The sequence below is a fragment of the Anneissia japonica genome, unplaced genomic scaffold (assembly GCF_011630105.1).
Source record: "Anneissia japonica isolate Jap-2015-1 unplaced genomic scaffold, ASM1163010v1 scaffold287748_len1686314_cov196, whole genome shotgun sequence".
NCBI classification, from domain to species: Eukaryota; Metazoa; Echinodermata; class Crinoidea; order Comatulida; family Comatulidae; genus Anneissia; species Anneissia japonica.
Genome location: NW_022727190.1, coordinates 236,353 through 257,168, shown reverse-complemented (window position 1 = coordinate 257,168; position 20,816 = coordinate 236,353). Strand labels below are relative to the sequence as shown.

At 33.4% G+C, this 20,816-nt stretch overlaps 1 protein-coding gene across 2 annotated transcripts in view; it reads left to right on the top strand.

The window, feature by feature from the left end:
• The window catches only part of LOC117113581 (intracellular protein transport protein USO1-like), a 22,183-nt gene extending 3,471 nt beyond the window's left edge, over positions 1 to 18,712 (top strand). The window contains exons 3-13 of one of the 2 annotated variants that reach the window (XM_033256961.1): positions 2,342 to 2,516; positions 9,041 to 10,104; positions 11,262 to 11,430; positions 12,242 to 12,417; positions 13,251 to 13,485; positions 13,921 to 14,184; positions 14,697 to 14,855; positions 16,342 to 16,575; positions 17,114 to 17,303; positions 17,748 to 17,938; positions 18,058 to 18,712. In XM_033256961.1, the coding sequence (XP_033112852.1) occupies positions 2,342 to 2,516; positions 9,041 to 10,104; positions 11,262 to 11,430; positions 12,242 to 12,417; positions 13,251 to 13,485; positions 13,921 to 14,184; positions 14,697 to 14,855; positions 16,342 to 16,575; positions 17,114 to 17,303; positions 17,748 to 17,938; positions 18,058 to 18,161 (2,961 nt within the window). In that variant the 3' untranslated portion in view covers positions 18,162 to 18,712. Of the gene's footprint in view, positions 1 to 2,341; positions 2,517 to 4,257; positions 4,415 to 9,040; positions 10,105 to 11,261; positions 11,431 to 12,241; positions 12,418 to 13,250; positions 13,486 to 13,920; positions 14,185 to 14,696; positions 14,856 to 16,341; positions 16,576 to 17,113; positions 17,304 to 17,747; positions 17,939 to 18,057 lie in introns of those variants that run through there. The other variant, XM_033256962.1, reaches the window with a different exon arrangement.
• Positions 18,713 to 20,816: the final 2,104 nt, after the last annotated feature.

Below are 20,816 nucleotides of genomic sequence, written 5' to 3'. Positions count from 1 at the left end.
TTAGAACACTTCTCATTGGGTAACAAAGTCGTAATTTTTCATTTTTGTCAAAAAGTGTCTATAGTGTGGTGAATTATGGTTTAGGTTTTTTTTTAATAAAGTTTCAAAAATTTCTATGTAGGTGGAAAATGTAGTTGATTACCAAAGGTTACAATTTTTATTTTGAAGACTGCATGGTCTAGGAAGTGTACATTTTTTTATGGGGCAAGTTTCCAAGGGCGGGTTTTCTAGGGGCGAGTTGACTGCCAAAGAGTGTTGCCAAAGTGCAAGCCAGCGTGTTATTTGATCACAAGTGCGAGACATATCACAAGTGTGAGCCAGCGAGCCATGACGTCACGACAATAGATACGAGACGTTAGCCAGTTTTACGAGGTATCGGCTGAGATTTGTGGAGTACAATTCAAAAAACAACTATAGGTCTAATAATGAATTATTGTGATGTTAAATAGACAATGTTAGCTATCAAAGAGCTACGTTGTTTTTCATTGGGACCTTCGTCCCTTCAAGGCTATGCCTATACCATCCTAGCTAGTCTAGGCCTAGAGTAGGATAAGGCTAGCGTGACATGCGGACGTTGGTACGAATAGGTTAGTCTACAAACGTCAACTAAAGTAATTAATTTTACCCGGCAGAACAAAAGAAGGGAACTCCGCTTTTCAGTCGTCTTAGGCACTCGTTTTTTGACGAACAATGACCTTTCAGAGGTCAAATTGCTGTCAAGAATATGAATTGGCCGCTTCGCAGCATTCGCACATCACCCAATATAAAATCATTTAAAGCTGCCTTTAAACACCTTAACCTGACCGACGTATGCGACAACCAGCAATTTGGTGTTTGTATGTGAAAATACAGATACAGATTATGAGATTAATTATTTATGCCATGTATATACTGTAGTATAAAGCTTGATTTTCCTGATGTAACAATAGAAGAATACAAACTTGTATTTCATGGTGTAATTTTGATGCACTTTATCACAGGTGAATAAATTATTTATAACATCTTATCACTTTTTTAATGGACCAGTTACTCCATCAAGTTTATTTTCAATTCTTATGAGTCCATTCTGTGATGTTCTGCTTATCTGTCTGTTTTTACAAAGCTTTTTCAATTGTTTGTTTGCTTCTTCGGTACTTCACATTTGCTGTGTGTTTATTTAAGGTCACCCGATCAGCAGGATGATCAGAATCAAGTTTTAATTTGAAAATAGCACCATATCCTTTTTAAAAAGTATTTAGCATGCTAAAAAAAAAAGTAGGTTTTATCTTAACTCCTTATAGTCATAGGCTCAATTAGAAAAATTATTATTACACTAACAGTCTTATGCTGAAGCTATAATTGATTGTATGCTAGTAGTATACTGGTAATAATAAGGCTGATGGTAACTGTTTATATGCAAGGTTTCCTTTACAAGCAGTTAGCTCAGCTGGGTGCCACCTTTAAACTGGAAAGCATGAATAAAGATTTAAATTGAATTTAATTAAATTAAATAAATATTGATGAGGATGATGATATTAATGATAATTAAATAATATAGCAAGTTACATTACATCCCATTTGGTTTTGATGGAATAAACATGCTTCATTGCTTGGTACTGTGTGCACTCTATTTACACCTTTATCATCTGTCACTAAAGTTGACTGACAGTCAGGTCTGTTTGATGTTTCCATGGTCACTGCTTGTACAGGTAGATTGTTATAAGAGGGTTGGAAGACCAGTTAATAGGAATTAGCTCATCTATTTTCAATAGGTTTGGTATTGGTGTAAACTGTAAGAAAGTCAAAATAACCTAAAGTTTAGTTGTTATGTAATTTAAAATAGAAAAGTTACCAAGGACAAAATATTTATTACATACTGTAGAATATAATTACAATAAAAGCTATGTTTTTGGGTCAACAGGCTTTTAAAAAGACATGAACGAAAAGGTGTATTGATTTGATGTAGAATATTAACAATATTATGTCTTGGATATAGGATGCTGTGTTTAATATTGCCTGTTTATTATGTCATAAGCAATAAAATTGTTCATAAAATTGAGCATTTGTAAGGTGGAGTTCATAAAACATAGGTTGTTGCACAGTATATTACAGTATGTCAATTTAAAAAAAATATTTGTTGACTTTGAAATTAAATATCAGTTTTAGTGAATTATTCCTGTAAAAGACACATGTATATATTTTTACTGAACTTGCTCAGGAAATGTTTGTTGTTTATCCCCACATCCCTCCTACCCCCTTCCCATAATCCACCTTAATCATTCATCATTCTTTTAAAAAGCACTCCATAACCCATGTGCCAAATGACTAGACATTACTATATATTGAACTTAAATATTTGCAGGGTGACCCGGTGGTTCTTAGCTGGGATTCAAGAGAAGTGCACTTCGCATCGAAACGCGTCCCGGTGCCAGTAGGCAGTCATTCATGTCAACTAGTGATTGGTGATGATGTTCACGAGCTGTCAAAGTTCAGTGTGAAGACAGTCACCCAGGATATCACCCTCATTATCAAATCAAGTAAGTCAAAATTTATTATGTCTTTGTTTTATTTATGCTACCTCTTGTATCATATTTTAATTTTCAACTCATTTGGATTAGAAACCAGGAATGAATTGAGGATGAGTACTTTTTCAATTTATATTGTTTAATTAATTTCTCCAGTAATATTGAATATTAAAAGAAATCTTGAATCTTCTCATGATTTAGAAAGGCATGAAATGCTAAGAATGCAATATTTCGGAGGTCTTTCAACCTTAAACAGTTATTTCGTTTAATTTGTTAAATAAACATAAACCATTTATCCATTCATTCTCTCATAGTCAATTTTTTGTTTGTTTACATGATTTTTAAATGTTCTAATATTTTGGGTTAGTGGTGAATTGATTTTTTATTATTCTTTTCATAAAATCCATATCGTATCAAAGAAATGTATTGCTGCCTATTTCTTTTAATGTTAATGAATTTCAAAGTCTGGCTTAAATAGCCTTTTCATGTTAGTTGTAAGGAGCAGTTTTATTTGTGCAGGCCTTTGAAAATAAACTGAGACTTTGCTAGATAATTCTACTTATTCTCCTTTGTATGAATTTGTTGCAATTTATTATGCAATTTGGAATATTCTTACATCTATCATGTCCTTTATTTCGCTTATCGTTCCATGGTGTTTTATTGATCAACCTCAATTGATGTACATGCCTGCGTCGTACATTTCTTTGTGCTGTTATTTTTAACAGATGCGCCGTGAAATAGGCATAAGTAATGCCCTTTCATAGCGCACTTATAATAGTTCTTGGCGGGGTTTCTTTTTACAATCATATTCTCATTGAATTTTAATTGACTCAAATGACTTAATGTTGGAAAGAAAATATCCTATTGTGATTTTATGTTTTTATTTTAAAACTACATAATTTGTATTAAATAATAATATTACAATGTTTTTATGAGTCTTAAAGGATCAATATTCATGTTTTTCGGTATTATTATAATTGCTTCAATCATTGTATTGTATCTATACCTATAAACAATGCTGTTTTTAAAGCTTATTGATGTATTTCATTTTTTTTTCACAAAATTATTATTTTTATTAAGTGGCAGATGCATACATTTTACCTTTCTGATTGTTTTAATTACAACTAAAGTCAGATTCCATCGAAGTATACCAGACCCATTAAAAGGGCATTCACTTACTTCCTGCAACCTTGTACCCTAGTCTCTGTTCTTTTCTAAATCTAGGATGTACTGCAATTATAATGAATTAATTAAATGATTAATTAAATTAATTAGTATAAGCCAAATAATAAGATATAGATTTTTGAAAAAAATTTATTTAAAGAACTAGTGGAAATGGGGACATAACACCCATTTTTACCCTAATTTTTAATAATATTTACCTCAACATTTTAAAATTTTCCTGACACTTGATTTATGGACATCTGGCTCAGTAGTACGGAGCATTTTCCAAAAACCGAAAGGTCCACTGATTAATCTCAGATAAGAAAGTATAATACATACTCCAAGTATTGAACACGATGGCGTGTATTTCAATACTTGGAGTATGTATTATACTTTCTTGATTTATGGTTACTGTTAAAAACTCCCCTTTTCATCAACTGCTTTCTACATTCAATGGCGGCTTTTACTTTTCAAAATCAAACAATACACATCATTGACCAATCAATGTATGTCTGCTTACAGGTTCTTTAGAATTGACAAAGCAAATTAATCAATAACATAAGATAACAAAAGATAACAGGTCTTCCCAACTGGCTAACACTCTGGACACTTGTTGACTTAGCCATAACATTTGTATACAGTAATTACTACAGAGGCAGTTGCAACAGTAAGCTGTCTCTTGGTGTGGATCAAATTCGATAAGGCATAACAATGAAATTTGGCCGGTAACTAACAACTTAACATTGGTATGGTAATAATATTTGTCTTAAATATTTGTAAATTTATGTGTACAGCTAGTTATTAACTTATAGACGTGCAGGATTGGTTAGCACTCTGTGCGATTTCCTCCTCTCAGTCGTAAGGTCAAGGGTTCAAATCCTTTAACCATAGTTTGTGTATGTTATACATAAGTATCTCTCTCTCAGGAGTGTAATTGCAGCCTGAGTCAAGTTTTGGTAGTGTAAATTTTTTATGTTTGTTTTTTTAAAATTTGTTCTCATTAAAGGAAAGTCTTTTTTACAGAAATTATCTAGTTTTACCCTTGTTGTGTTGCTTGTTGCTAAAATACCAATTTAACCGAATAAAATATAACATAGATTATCAAAAACTGTTTGACATAAATTACATTATATAATATGGTAGATCTAGACATTAAAATCAATATTTTAATTTATCTATGGAAACCAGCATTAAAATATGGATTACATTGTGTCTTCCTGACATAACTGGCTATTCAAAGAGCTTGTAGCTCCATGTTCTAATTGTGTGACAATTTAATGGGTTGTGTAATGCCTTGCATATGTCACCTCCAACATTTTGTTTACGTTGCTATATAATTCAGTACTACAATGAAGCTGTGGTTTATGGGTTCTTCACCTCCATACTCTACTTTATGTTTATAATCAGGAAAAAGCAATACTGTACAGTTGATAAGACGCAGGGGAGGATAGGGGAGGATTTAAGGAGAGGTAGGGGGCACGTTTCCCTGTTTTGCCACTGCAGTCTTATTATTATTTTTAGATACAGTAATTACCTAGAGTACAGTATAATTGTACTACTTGTAGATGAAGTTAGTGCCCCCTCATCTCAAAAATCCTGGATCCGCCCTGGAGATATACTGTACAGTACATATGAGAAGGCACTGAAGCAACTTAAATCCTTTTTAATAGAAGTATAGTATTTTCATTAATTTTTTTATTGTTTATAAAAATTTGACCAAAGGAACGGTTAACTGTAAAGTATAGTGGAAATGATGAGGATTATACCCTATTCAGACTACACTCTCTTGCGATCAGTTGCGATGTAATCGGTGGTAATCCAAAACTAATTACTCCCGATCGCAATCAATGAACACATTCAGACCAACACAAACAAACTGTACATTCTAGGGCCTAGGCTTCCGGTGTCTAGGCCTATGTTGCCTGACCTCAGCCAAACAGTGACTATGGAATTCATTGTGATTCGTTGCGATCAGATTCCGTGGTAATTGGGAGTAATAAAGATTGTAGCACCCAATCGCAACGGGTAACAATTGTGATATCGATTACATATCGACTACTATTGGTGAGCTTTCACACACGATTTTACTTTGCGATTGGGTGTCGCAATTGCTACAACCGATCGCAATGCGATGCTAGTCTGAATGGGGTATAAGATTACTAGAACACACTTCACTATATTTGCATGGGATTAAAGTAGGAAAAATATACAGGATTAATGCTTGTGTAATGGAATAGCTACAGTTTTTGTTAAATAAAGTGTGTATGCAAACCACCATGTATACAATCACTATTGTCAATGACTCAATAATAGGATTAGCTATCATATTACAAGTAACATAATTGTTATTCACCTGTAAGAAAGTACAGTATGGAAACTTGTTGTTTTACGTTGCATTACTCAAATAATGTTGCATTGCATAGACAATGTTGCAGCTTACCCTTGGCATTTGCTGCTACAAAAACATGAGTAATACATTAAAAGTGGAAATAACAACATTACGATTTCAACTCAAATTCAATAACAGGATCACATTTTACTGAATAGTGGATGGATCATTATAATTTACAAATCATAATGTTAGGTCAAAGTTCAGTAAGTATTATACTTGTTTGAAGTGTATGTGTGGGTAAGCTGGTTGCCTTCCAATCTAGGGTCTTGGGTTCAATTCCTGGTATGGTTTCAGGATTTTTCTCTTATGACCAAAACAATTCCACTCCATATTAAAACTCAGTGAGGCTTTAGTTGGCTGTAAAGCATCTTGTATAGTATGTTTGTAAACGGGATTGCAACTTCGAAAGTGATATGAAGTTTGCATTATTATATAATATATTATATATATGTATAATATATATTAGTATATATTATATATTATTATATTATATAGTTATAATAATAATAGATGGATTTATATAGTGCAAATAAATAAGGTTTCTATGTTATATATGTTATATGTTTTATATTATATAATTTTATTGGCATACTGTATCAATGGCATTTTTTTTTTTTTTATCCTTGGCATTTTTTTTTTTTTTAGTTTTTTTTTTTTTTTTTTTTTTAGATTTTGTTCTTTCCATGTTTGAAAATCTGACAATGCTATAACTTATCAGATCTATTACAGTGCCAACTCATCTGTTGAGTATAGATAAAATATATACTTAAGTCAGACTTCAGATAATTTTATTGTTGATATTATATTCTTTTGTAACATTGTTACAATGTATGTCATGGTTCGTAGAGCTTTAATGGTGCAATAGATGTTGGTCTACTAAAGCCATAGAATAGCTTCATGCTTAGAAAGAATTACTCCAAGTTTAATTGTGGTATGCAAAATAGAATTTTTTTATAATCTGCTTGTAACATTTGCACATGGTTCCAATTGAAATCATGATTCCGGCCACGTAAATTAACAAGTGATGCATGCTGGGAAATTCCACAGGAAACCTTGATAAGGACGGCACTGGTTAATGTTGTCGATGAATATGACTCACGTTCACTCAATCATAAGCAGCACATTTAATCTCCATGTTTTATGAAGAAAAAGTGCCATAGTGAAAAGGGGAAAAAATAAATTGTTTTGAAATAGATTAATCTTTACTTTTTTGAAAATTATGTAAAGAACTGTCAAAATTAGTCTTTTTGATTAAAAAATTTGAAAAACAAATTAATGCAGTAAATAAGTAAATACCTTTTTGTTTATAACTACAGAATATTTACCTAGTCTGTTAATAGCCCATGGGTGATCAATAGAAAAATTTCCCTTTGAAAACTGGATAGCCACCTGCAGGCTAACACTGTAAAGTATCTCATTAAAATACATTCACAAATTTTTTTTAAAATAGCTGTTTTAGAATTGATTCTTTGCCGTTAAAAAAATGTATGAATTGTACGTATGCTCTACGGTTATCAAGTAAGAAATTTTAAGTAACATAAATTTTGTTTTGTTTATTAATCTAAATGTGTTACACACCTATGTAGAATCTATCACAGTATGTCTTCATAACCTTTACCAAATTATTCTGTTTTCCTGGCTAAATAAACACCAAACAGGCTGCCAATCTATAAACACGGTATCCCGTGTCTGTTATTAGTACAGCAACATTTATGCGACTACTTCTATGTAAATGACCTGGGTTACTGTTTATTGATAAAAGGTTTGAAGTTACTAGTACAGAAAGGTTGTTATAAGAAAGGCTTGTGTTTATCAATGTTTGGAGAAATGCTTCAAAGCGCAACGGTCAAAGCATCAATTATTTTCTGTTATAGTTGAATTCTTAGTCTGCTAGTCCGTTAAATAACAGAATTAAAAGCATACTCACGGAGGTACTTTGACAGTGCATAAAGTACAATGAAAATTAATCACTTATTAATTTTATTGAATGTAAGTTTTTCTGATTAATAATAATATTGGCATATGAATAATTCATAACTAACACAATATCAGAAACAATGTAAATATCATAGCCTATGATATTTATGTTCATTGCAATATTTAAATGGGGTTTGGTATTGCCATGGTAACACATGCTCATTCAACCATAACAATCTTGAATATAAAAAGTTTTAACATAGATATCTGTAGTTTATAAAGACAGTTCAATATTTAGGGGGCCTGCTATTGCATGGATGTTTGCAGAGTATTGCTGTACATTAAAAATCTATGCATGGTTGAGTGAATACTGAAAGATATACAAGTGGTCTGACAAACCTTAAGTAGTATGTAGAAGTAATGCTTGCATTTCAACATGCTTAGTGAGAGTTCCTTGATGGGATTAATGTGAGCCCATTCTATATTATGACACAAACCTCTTGGGACTGCTTGAACTTTAATGATGCATCGCAGAATGTTATAATATGTTTGGATTTTGCCTCTGATTGGTAATTGACCTGATACTTTAAGTCGGCTAACAACCTCATCAGCTGCAGTTTACCGTTTTTGTTTATGAAAATGTTTTCTATTTTTCATAACTCTGCACTGTAAGCTATTGGCTAAAATTCAGTTAGGTTTGTTTGTTTCAGATGCGAAGTTGGTGCTGCACACAATGACTGACGTTAAAAGTAATTTATTACACTAAGGTTTCGCTGGCGGTCAATACCTTCTTCATGTGCTTGAATCTTGTTGTAGATACTGATTTGACTTTTTCCCTCCTTTCTACATTTTGTTAACTGTATTTGGTTTTCTATTTATGTAATTTCATGGAGCTACTCTTATTCTAATTTGTTTGGCTTTTGATAATTTTTCCAGGTTTAAGTTGTCGTTGTAATTGTTAAACAGGAACTTGAACCATTCTGCACTCTAAAGTAAATACCAGAATTATTATGATTTCTTAATATCAAATATAATATCAAAGTATTTTTGCTTTTCAAAATAGAAGCTGACTCCATAAAAAGATTAACAAGTATGATGAACCCAGAGACAGCATCCGGTGAGACTGCCGACCTTTCTCTAGAGAGTGATGAACCTTTAAGCCATCATTCAAATGGTGGGTCAGTGAGGTCAAAGGTTGGAAAAGATCTTCGGGATGATTACAAGTACATGAGGAATGGCGATAGGAATGGTGATTTCGAATTAGCCACATCAAATCACATCACATCGATGAATGGTGAATTATCTAACCTTCAACGAGACCTGGATGTTGGCTCAGAACATGGATCCCACGTTAGTCATCGGAGCAACGACTCCCGTGGAAGCAAGCACAGTCTGCATAGTAGAAGTGGTGCTCTCAATTCTGTCGGTTTGCCTAGCAATTATCCAAGTTTAACTAGTGATCATGAACTCTCTGAGATATTTAGGACTGCCGGACGAGGAAATTACAAGAACGACGGCAGTAGTCAAGGAACAATTACTCCAGGTGCATCTGACATGGGGTCAATAAACTCTATTCCATCGAGCACCCACAGTTCAAATCATCAGAATTCACTGGATTTAGACGTTGCCTTGAAGCCACGGGAATATCGTCGTTTTGGTGGGGGTGATAGTCAATCCGAGATTGTTCGCATGCGTCGAGATGACCTGAAGCTTCAACATTCACGTTCTCGACCAGTTAGTCTCCCCGATCCCAGTAACTACAAGGACTTTCTAACTGAGGGTTTTAATCGGGAAGATATGCAGAGGCAAGCGCCACAGCCGTTGTCAGTTAAGACACCATTGATGACAAGCCGTGCATCATCCATGAGCATTTCAAGTCGTAATTCATCACATAACAGTAGTCGGGCTTCATTAGTTTTGCCAAATGGAGGAATTGAGGCTGAGAGTGCAAAAGGTGATGAGAAGAAATTGAAAGAAATGGAGGAGATGGTAGAATCTTTAAAAGCGTTGTTGAAGGAGAAGGAACGCAACATTAAGGTACTTGAGGATGATTTGCAGGATGTTCAGAAAACGAATGAAACACTTTTGAGGGAAAGAGAGGAAGTGGTCAGGGCATCTAAACAAATGGTAAGCTTAACTTGTTTTGTCTCTTTTCTATTTTGTGGTTACTGTATTTAAAGTTTTCTTGGAATATTGAATATTCTCCATGTCATGTCCTCAGCTTTCCTCCTATCCTTGTCTGTGTTTCAACATTTTAACTGAATTGAAAATTATAACTTATTGGGAGAAATAATTTTTTTTTAAATGGCAAAAAGCCATTATGTAAAAAATTAATTGAAAAAAACAATACCCTGGATGACCTATAAAGTTAGCAACAGCTGGATTCTTTAACTGGAACTCAGACAAACAGTGAAGTATCAAAATAAAGGAAACAAAGAACAGAATTGAATGAAATTTCACAAAGTAGAAAGAGCTCCCACCAGCCCCCAAATCAACCAGTACATGAACCCTCTGATTATAACTTGGATTTCAAAATCACCAGCACGGATCAGCAACCAAACAAACTTTGACCAGGTCTGAATTGAATGAAATATGCTGTAACAACTGAAATCTTTTGATTACGTCAGTTTGTGTTTCAAAAACTAGCTGGCAGGAATTTATTTTCTGTCTTTGTAAGAAAACTGTTCTTAACCTTGTGTTGTCATAAGTAAGCTTACTGCTATACTCTCAAAAACATCGATTTAATTGCTCGAAATGCCCAGGGTAGTTAATATTATGAATGTTAAAAAAAGAATGACATTTGACATTTACTGGAATAGCACTTTTAACTGAGAGTTGAAAAGCACTTCACAATCATTGTTCATACAATATACAGAGCATGCAAACTCCCCTATTTCTGGTGAGTATTTCTACATTATTTTGGCATGGATATTCAGTATAGACCACATAACAGTCAACACACAGTAGTCTACTTCCTACCATTTGAGACAAATTCAGATAAGTTGGCATGCCCAAGGATGTTAGTGGGGAAAACCTCAAGTTTGGAAATTTCCATAAAATCGCTACACTGATGCTGCAAGCAGGAAAAGTCTATGGAATTCGACTCATTGACCAGCATCTCCAAAAGCTAGCGATAGCATGTAGTGATTTTTTGGATAAACAGACTTATAGGATTATACAACCTTGGTCTCATGGCTCATTTGGTAGAGCATCTGGATAATCAGCTGGTCTTAGGTTCAGATCTTCGTTGAGACATTACATTTTTTTATTTTGTTCTTGATTAGAATGAAAAGCAATTGGATGACCATTTACGGGACAAAGAAACCTTAACAACAGAGATAGTGCTGCTGAAGCAGCAACTGTCAGACAAGGCCCAGACAGGACAAGAAATGAGTTCACCGCATTCGCTAGAATTCAATCCAGACCATCCCAAGGTTCTTCAAAAGCGAATTGGTATGACAGTATGGTTATTTACTATTATTATTATTATTATTATTTTTTTTTTTTTTGATTCCTCTAGACTTGTATAATGTTTCCTACCCACTTTCTATTCAGCTCTGTACAAACACAGAATTGTGACAAATGTAAGGAGGGCTAGTGTTGTGAGTCCATTAACTTGGACCGACCTCTCCATTGTAGCTATGTTTCTGACACTTGGCTGGGATGTGTGATAACCACACCCATAAGTAGTAAATTGTATCCCAGCTATGACCTCCTGACCCCCCTCCCCAACACACACACACACACACACACATTGAGTATTATTAAGAATAATTAAGCGTTAAGCACTACGTAAATCTAACATATTATTATTATTATTATTATTATTATTGTTATTATAAAGTAATAGAAGGAGCACATAATGCAAAAAGCCTTCTACTGGTAGTATTTTATTATTATCCACACTGGCCTTTACAGTAGTTAGTTAATACATCATGTGTTTGTTATGTTCTCCTCTCACACTGGGTGTTGGGTAATACATTATTTCATTAGCCACACCACTGCTTCTTGTTGATGGCCACTCCCATGCAGGCTTTGAGGCAGTATTTGTTATCGATACACCACTGACTTACTGCAATATTAGATGAAGTGTTTCTCTGCCCTTTGCCATTATGCTACCTTTTCACTTTTTATGCGTCCTAATTTTCTAATTATTTATAATTATATACAGTACTGTGTACATTATTGTAAAATTATATCCTTTTATAATTATTAGAGTTTCACTTGAACACAAAGAACCATTGTTTTTTTTTTTTATCTTTAGCTGATTTGGAGAGCCAACTGAGTGATCTACAAGAAGCTAATGAATGCGCTGAGGCTCAGCTCCAGAATGCTGACAAAGACCTTGAAAAATACAAAGAAGAAAATGCAAGCCTTAAAATGGTGAATGCCCTCGGGGTGGAAGATCTCACTGCAGAAAATGATAAACTAAAACGTTTGGTGAGTGAGCAGTAATTAATAGAGTGCTTTAGGAATAATAAATAGAAATTTTTAGAATGAAAAGCTTTTTTTTCAAAGGTGAAAATCTATACAACATAATTTGTAATTATTATACTTTAGAATATTGTGCTTTTAAAAGAAATATGAAGGCATTCGTTTTTTTATAAACTGTGTTTATATTTGAATATCATGGTATCATTTTCCAGAGATCCAAGGTAGGTACAGTAGAACAGTCTTACTTAATTGGATCACCCTGGAAAATGATTGGAAATTAATAAATAAATAAAAAAATGAATAATACATTGATTTATGTGGCAAAGACGAGCCAAACCAGTCACTCGTCGCAAAAATCGATTTTGAGTTATTAATACAGTGTTAGAGAGTAAAATACTGCTATAAAATGGTAAAAAAATCGTTCAAATCGGACATTTCCTTATGAAGTTACAAGCGTTTAAACATACAGCTGTTTAAAGAACTATATATGAGAAATCAGCCTTCAAAGTTTATGATTTCAGGCATTTCTCATGCAGAAACTATCATCAAATCCTTAAAAAGTGTTGTTTTAACATTGAAAATGGGGAAAATAACAGCATAGAATGATGTATAGATATGTAAAGATTAGTTTAGTGCAATAAAATAGATTTTTAAAAATTTGACATTCCAGCATGTTTTGGCCATTTTCTCTGAAACATGATTTGCGACGAGTGACTGGTTCGGCTTGTCTTTGCCACATATTTAATCAAACTCAAGATGATAGTATCAAATATGATGAATAATAAATAAATGGAGGACAAAAATCAAAACTGAAATATATTTGGTTTCTGTTAATAAAGGTTGCAGAACTGAAGGAGTACAAAAGACACCGTGGACATAATAGAGTGTTCGAGGATGAAGTTAGTCGACTGCGTGCAGACACGCGTGTACTGCGCGAAACAAATCATAAGTTAGAAGAGGAGAATATCAAATTACGGGAGGACTTTCTGGATTTGCAACGCAATCATGAAAATGTGAAGATGCTTGTGAAGCAGGAAAGGAGGAGGAAAAAATCACCCACCAATTATAAATCAAGTGAGTGCAATTTTTAAAATGTTATTATCCAGGTGTTTCTTTCAAATGTTTACCTATGTTGGTTTCCCAGGTGTTTATAACTGCTTATAATTCATGTATTGCCAACAGGTTTTAATATTATTAATGCATTGCCTATAAGTGTTTATTATCCAGGAGTTCATGGTTGGTGTTATTTAGGTTTTACCCCCAGGTATTTAGTATCTGGGTGAAGTGGCAATACCATTGCAGGTTCCCGAGGTCACAGGACCCCCGTCGGTGAACTTTTTTCCTTACAATATACTTTTTCTCATATTTCAAGTATAATCATCTATTCAAAATAAGATATAATGTGCAGAGCAGTGTTAGCCAATCATGTTGATGAAATCATAATTGTTATTTGTTATTAAGGAATAATGGCTGATTTCTGTGTAACATAAGCCAACGATTACATTTCAGATCAAAACAAAGTTGAGGAGTATGAACGGCAGAGGTTACTGGATGACCTTAAGGTAGCCCAAGAGAAGGTCAACAATGTCGTTAATGATCAGAGTATCCAGCCTCGTATTAAAGATACTGATTATCTCTCGCCGAATGTGAACAGCTCCCGGCACTATTCTGCTGGAGATGGGCGTGGCCTTGGGTCTCAACTATTGCCATCAAAATTTTCAACTGCAGAATTGACCGGAAAATCACCTAAATCACCTCAATACGCCTGGCTTGGTATGTTAACGATAAAAATTATTCCCTTTCCTATCCTTCCTCTCAACTAATTGATAATCATAATAGACTGTTTTGTTATTAATAAATTTTTTACTATTTTTATATATTGATGCTCATTAATTTGATAATAATAATAATAATAGTAGATGGATTTATATAGTACAAATAAATGAGGTATCTATGCGCTTGACAATATTGAAGTCAAGAAAACAAAGAAAAAAGCCACAAAAAAACAATAAACATCAAGCTAGCACCCAAACCGAAGTATGGGGTTACACCATCACCGCCAACCGGAGATCTGTGTTTATGTACTCCGGTTAGCATCGGTTAAGTCTTGATCTTTTCTGGGATCAGGTGCCTCCTAACCTGGAACAAACAACACTAGCAAGCAAGGTGAAACAGAGAAATTGAAAAAAAAAAATAAAAAAAAGTAGTTATAAAGAGCCAAATAGAAAAATTTTGAGTTGCTTCTTAAAGATGTCAATTGACGCAGATAAATAATCTACTTGTAGATGCATTTGATGAGAAGCATTTATCCCCGAGCTCAGACATGAGTGATTCGACGGCCATCTTGACTGCAGGTTGGCAGGCACATGCAGGTCTCGCTGACCACTACCTTACAGAACCAACAACTCAGGAAATTAGCCGTTCATCACGTAGCAGACATAGAGGTAGGCCAGAATTTCTTGGCTTAGCCAAGGATATTGTATGATCCATCATTTTCAGTTGCGTTTTAATCGAAAGTACAATAGTCAAAGGATAGAGATAGGCTTTATTGGAGTTTTATTTTGCTTTAGTTTTAAGAATGATCAATGGAATTCTTCTATTATTCTTTTATTATATATCACAATTTAAAAAGTCCAAGAAATAAAAACATTTGGCTTGCATCATAAAATCACATTTCTTTGAAAAATGTTGATATACAGTCTCTTTAAACCATCAACAAGAAACATGTAAATCTGCATTTTTGTTTTAATATGGAAACGTACATCATAATGTTGATAATAATATTAGTCCAAACACTTAAAAAGCATCTTCAATAAATACTTCTTATGTTGCTTATAAAATGCAATTGTTATTGTATTGAGTTCAAAGTTCAATTATACATGCAGAGTGTTATGCGTTCACAGAAAATTCTACAATATTGGATAAATTCTTTATGGCCTGAATTTTGATAATATTTAGTCCAAAGTGCAGTAACTAACTGGTCTTGCCTTTGTAATATGTACCTTTATATATCGTGTATCGATCAATACAATTAGGCCGGAGGCAGTGTGGATTTTATTACATATTGTAGCCATCAGCCATCGATTGTGTATTTACATTATAGAGAATGCAATAGTAGCAGTTTTAATATCACAAATGAGTTATTGTACACATTTAGAAGTCTTTCTTTGTTATTTTGATCAAGTTGCTGTGGGAATATAATTCTAGGAATAGAGTACATGACATAGTTTGCAAAACTAATTATATTAATAATGATAATGCTATAATAATGAAAAACACATCTATCATTTTTCATCCTTTAGTAGATCATTGCCAAGAATATTTTTAAGCTATCACTGTAAATAATATTATTGATGATGGTTCATTGTGAGGATGGTGTTGATGAAGGTGTTGTGATAGTTTTAATGATGATATTATTGATGATAGTGGGGATAATGTTAATGATGGTGTTATAGTAGTGTTAATGATATTATTGATGATGGTTCATGGTAAGGATGTTTTTTGATGAAGGTGTTGTGGTAGTGCTAATGATGGTAGTGTAATGATATTTATTATTGATGAGAGAGAGGATAGTGTTAATGATGGTGTTATGGTAGTGTTAATGAAGGTCATGGTGTTAATGATATTATTGATGATGGTTCATGGTGAGGATAGTGTTAATGAAGGTGTTGTAGTAGTGTTAATAATGGTCATGATGTTAGTGATATCGATAATGATGTTTCATGGTGAGGATGGTGTTTATAAAGGTGTTGCGATAGTGTAAATAATGGTGATGCTATTATTGATGATGAGGATGGTGTTAATGGTAGTGTAAATAATGAGATTGACTTTACTTGTTTTGCTGTTTTTAATATTTTTTATAATTTGTGAGTGAGGTATTTTATGAATTTAATTAGCATTTGACAAAAAAAAATGTTTTCCCTTCAATAGAATCAAGAAAAAGTCATGACGCAGATGACCTAAGCACGTCAGACTCCACGTCAGTGACAGGGATGTTTGAGCAGAAGAGCAATGGTACGTCCAAGTATCATCGCCGCAACCTTAGCAGCGACAGCTCTACTTCATCATTCCTTGGCGATGCCCTCAACTACAAGTCATTTACTGATCCAAGAATCAGGTCCCGATCATTTGATAGAACAGCCAGGAGTAAACAGAGCAGAGGGGGTGAGTTTCTATTTCAATTGTTCTTACTCAATGGTAACTTTTTACCAAGTTACCTGTATTTCTATAGATGGAAAAAATAGGATGCAAGAAAAAATCTGAATATTGAGTCAAATTATTCATGCATTTTATTCAAATCTTTTTTAGAAGAACAAAATCAAAAGCAGTAAAAATGAAGAAACACATGGTCATCAAATACTCTAGTTATTCGAGATTTAAAAAATGCAAAAGAATGAAACATTTCAATAATATTTATCTACGCTCTGGAACAACCTTCTAGTTTTTCGGCATCTTATATTTTAAAAATGAGCTGAACTTTTTTTTTTAATAAAAAGTACATCATTTAAAATTGAACAGCCTATTTTTATCATTTTTTTTTTCTGTTTTACCATTTCTTTTTGTCTCAATAATGTTGCAAATCTGGACATCTTGGGAGACCTTTACACATGTATCGAATGAGATATTCAGAATAGAAACAGATATTTTAATGAGAATTTTCAAATCATTTGTTGTAATGCCACATTCTTTGTTTTGTTCATAGACATGGTAACAGTTTCCCATCATACACTTCAGGACAAGAACAACTACAACGCTTCTGATCTGACCGCCACCCACAATGCTCGCCGCAACCGCCTTCGTAGCGTGTCGCCACCACGTAGCCAATCTCCACCAGGATTCCGTAGCGTAAGTCCACGTGCCGTTGCAACGCAGCACAATAAGGGAACTATCAGGTAATGTAGTAATTTTATTAACATGATAATTTCTCGTGTTCATGTAGTGGTCTGGCGCAGCAATTGCAGTTTTGCTTCTCAATCTTGAGGTCGGAGGTTCCATCCCTCGGTTGCCTCTCTCCACCCAGGAGTACAAGTGGGTACCTGGTAGATTTAAACACCTCCTATGACCTGGGTAATTATGTAAACCATGACATGACATGATGTGCTATATAAGTGTGCTTTTTAGAATATAAGTATCATGTGCTGTTTATCCTGTCATTGGTTGTGATGTTTATGGTAATGTAATCAAGGATAATTGTGATAACTAAATTTTGTGTCGCAAAAGTAGGAAAACCCATTGTCAATAGAATAATGGGTAAATCCTGCTTAAAGGATCTTCAATAGTTTTAATTAAAAAAATAAAAATAATTTGATATATATTTAATTTTTCTTTTATAATAGTGATCAGATTAGCAAAGGTTATGTGTTGCCTCTAAGACCGTTTGCTCCACGAACTCCTCGAGACATTGAGGTTGGCATGAAAGTGAAATTCTCGCGTCCGAATGGCCGAGTCAGTCAAGGCATGGTGAAGTACGTCGGTCAGTTACCTGGACGCCATGACTCCTACTTAGGTGTTGAGCTGGACACAGAAGGTAATGAAATACTGTATATATTTGTTAGATTTTAGGTACCTCACTAATATTTATTATGTAATAAGAATAGTGGGCAGCTCTTTTTTATTCATATTATTGCATTTTTTTCTTTTGTACAGAGGGTCGCCATGATGGAACATACAATGGAGAAAGATTTTTCAAATGCCGAGCCAACAGAGGGGTGTTTGTGAGTTTCAAGAAGGTTATACTTGTGTGGGCTTGAGTCAGATACTTCTTGTTATTCTTGTTGCCTCCTTGCCAAGTCATCAGCCCTAGGAATCACACCCACACACCCAGTGAAATGAAAATATCCAGATTTGTGGACTGTCACAACCCTTTAAGATTACTGTCATCGTTGTGACTTTACTCAATATACAATATTTGGTACCAAAATAAAGAATAGATTTGTAAATAATATGATGACCAGCAATTATGTCATGAAATGTTTAAAGGCCACAAAATAGTGTGAATGTTTTTAAAATCATCAAAATGAAATTTTGATGGTCCTCTGTTTGTCAAATTGTTTGATTGGGGGCGGGGAAGGGGAATATATCAAAACTATTAGTCAAATAAAGGGTCAAAACAATTTAAAACTTGGAATTTAATTATGATGTTTGTTGTTTTTACGGTAATTGCCTTTTGATAATAATTCATAGTACATTTTATTAATTGAAATTTTTGAAAATGAATTTAATTAATTTTATTTTTCTGAAAAAATGAATATTTACTTGTAAATAACTATAAAATAATTATGGATGTTATTATTTGTATATTGATTACAAACCACATTGAATATAGAATTTAAATATTATGCATTCATAATTTTCTTTCACTAGTAGTCATCTAAAAATATAACAGCCATGTTGGTCTGGAAAATGTAATGAAATAAGACATCATTTTGAAATTATGATTCTCCAACTACAGTACTGTTCATTTGCATACAAACATCTCAGGACAGTTTGGCAAATTCTGGTGCCACCACAGCCCTGGACCCCCACTAAGCTTCGCATTTCTACCACTGGACTGTTTTTAGGCTCCCCTGTTGGGGACACAACATTAGTTCAGAAAAACTAGAGTATTTGATTTTCATGTAGTTTGTGTTGTGTGAAACGATAAACTTAGATCAGTAAAAATATATGAGGAAGGTGGGTCGTGAAAATGTAATAAAATAAGACATCATTTTGATACATCAAACATAAGGTTCACTTGCATACAAGAGAGAGCTTTTGATTGCCCGACTCAAACTCTATAACATAATACTGGTCAGAGAGTCATGGATGATGATGACAATGTTCTTTCTTAAAATTGATTTAATATCTTTATATATCTCTGTTGGAGCAGTTTATCAGTGCCAAATGATTGTATTTGTAGTAGTCATCTTATTGGCTCATGTTTTTAATAGGAAGTCTGAAAGTGCTGTCTTTGTTCTGGCCACATTACTTTTTAGTAAATGATCTACTTAAGAAATATTGCAAACAAGAACTTTTGTAGTTTAATGTAGCAAACATCATTGCTTTTGGAACAATGTACATTTCACCCAGAAAGTGAAATAAATCAATCACCAATGTTTTGCTCTGTTTGTATTACCATCTCTATGGTAATGTATATTGTAAATAATGTACATTTTTATCAGTTTGAATGAAAAAGATTGTATGTTGTTATTGGTTAGTTAATGATGCTGGATGGACCACCTACTGCAAAGATGGTCAGTAAGTGGTCAGTAAATTAATGTTAATAAGTACATCTACTTAACAACTATTCATGAATAGTAATTGCTGAATACATTCCTGGAATGCACCTTTATTGTATTTTTTATTGTAATATTTCAAAATATTGCTTTTAATTTCAGTATTATAAAAATTGTACATCAATTGTATTAATGTTCTTTATATTTTCAGATTATTTTAATGTTGTTAAAAATTGAAGATTAATTCAAAATACTTAAGTTGCCACAGTTGATAAGGAATACATTTCGGAATACATTTTTTTTCAGCAATCAGTACGTCAAGTTATTATGACTGAAATAATATTATCAATCAATTATCCGTCCGTATTCTGGCTTTACTGATGTGTTGATGTCTGTTGGCGTGTGGGTTAATTGTATCTGTACTAGGCTAGATGTAATTTACTGCTAGTTTTTATGCCCAAATGATCAATTGTGCTACTTAACTGTACTGGCATCATTATCACTCTAAAGTGTTTTTTTGTACAATTAAGAACATGTGTGAGGGAAGGGGGTATTAATTATATTTTTGTGAATTTTTTTAAATTCGGAGAAAAGGTATTTGTTACATTTTTTTTTTGTAAAAAGCATTTCTTATACTGGAAGGAGTTTCAAAAATACATTATTTGGGGGAGGGATATGTAGGAAAATATATTGTTGTATACATTTTTTGGAAACCTTTATGGTTTTTGAGTCTCTAGGAGGGAAAGTTATTGGGAGGGGAGGAGGGACAAGCCTAAATGTGACTGGTCAAAATAATCCTATGGTTTTGGGAAAATTTGTCCATTACCTTAGGTTGATCTGAAGTGTGTGCTATGTTTTTGTTTACCTATACTATTTGCGTTGTTAACCTGTTGTATATATACCATTTCATGGTGACTGAATATATACCTATACCTATTTGCAACACACCATTGCAAAATTTCTTAAAATAAATTGTAGTGTACCAAATGTGAATCACCTTCATTTGGCATTCTTATTGTGTGAAATACTGCATGAATTGTTCATATATGTTTACATATATAATATATATACTGTATATATATATATATATATATATATGGTCTAATGGTTATGACGCCCGCCTTGACAGCGAGTTGTCGCAGGTTCGAGTCCCGCCAGAGGCATTTTATTACACAATTTCTTTATTCATTT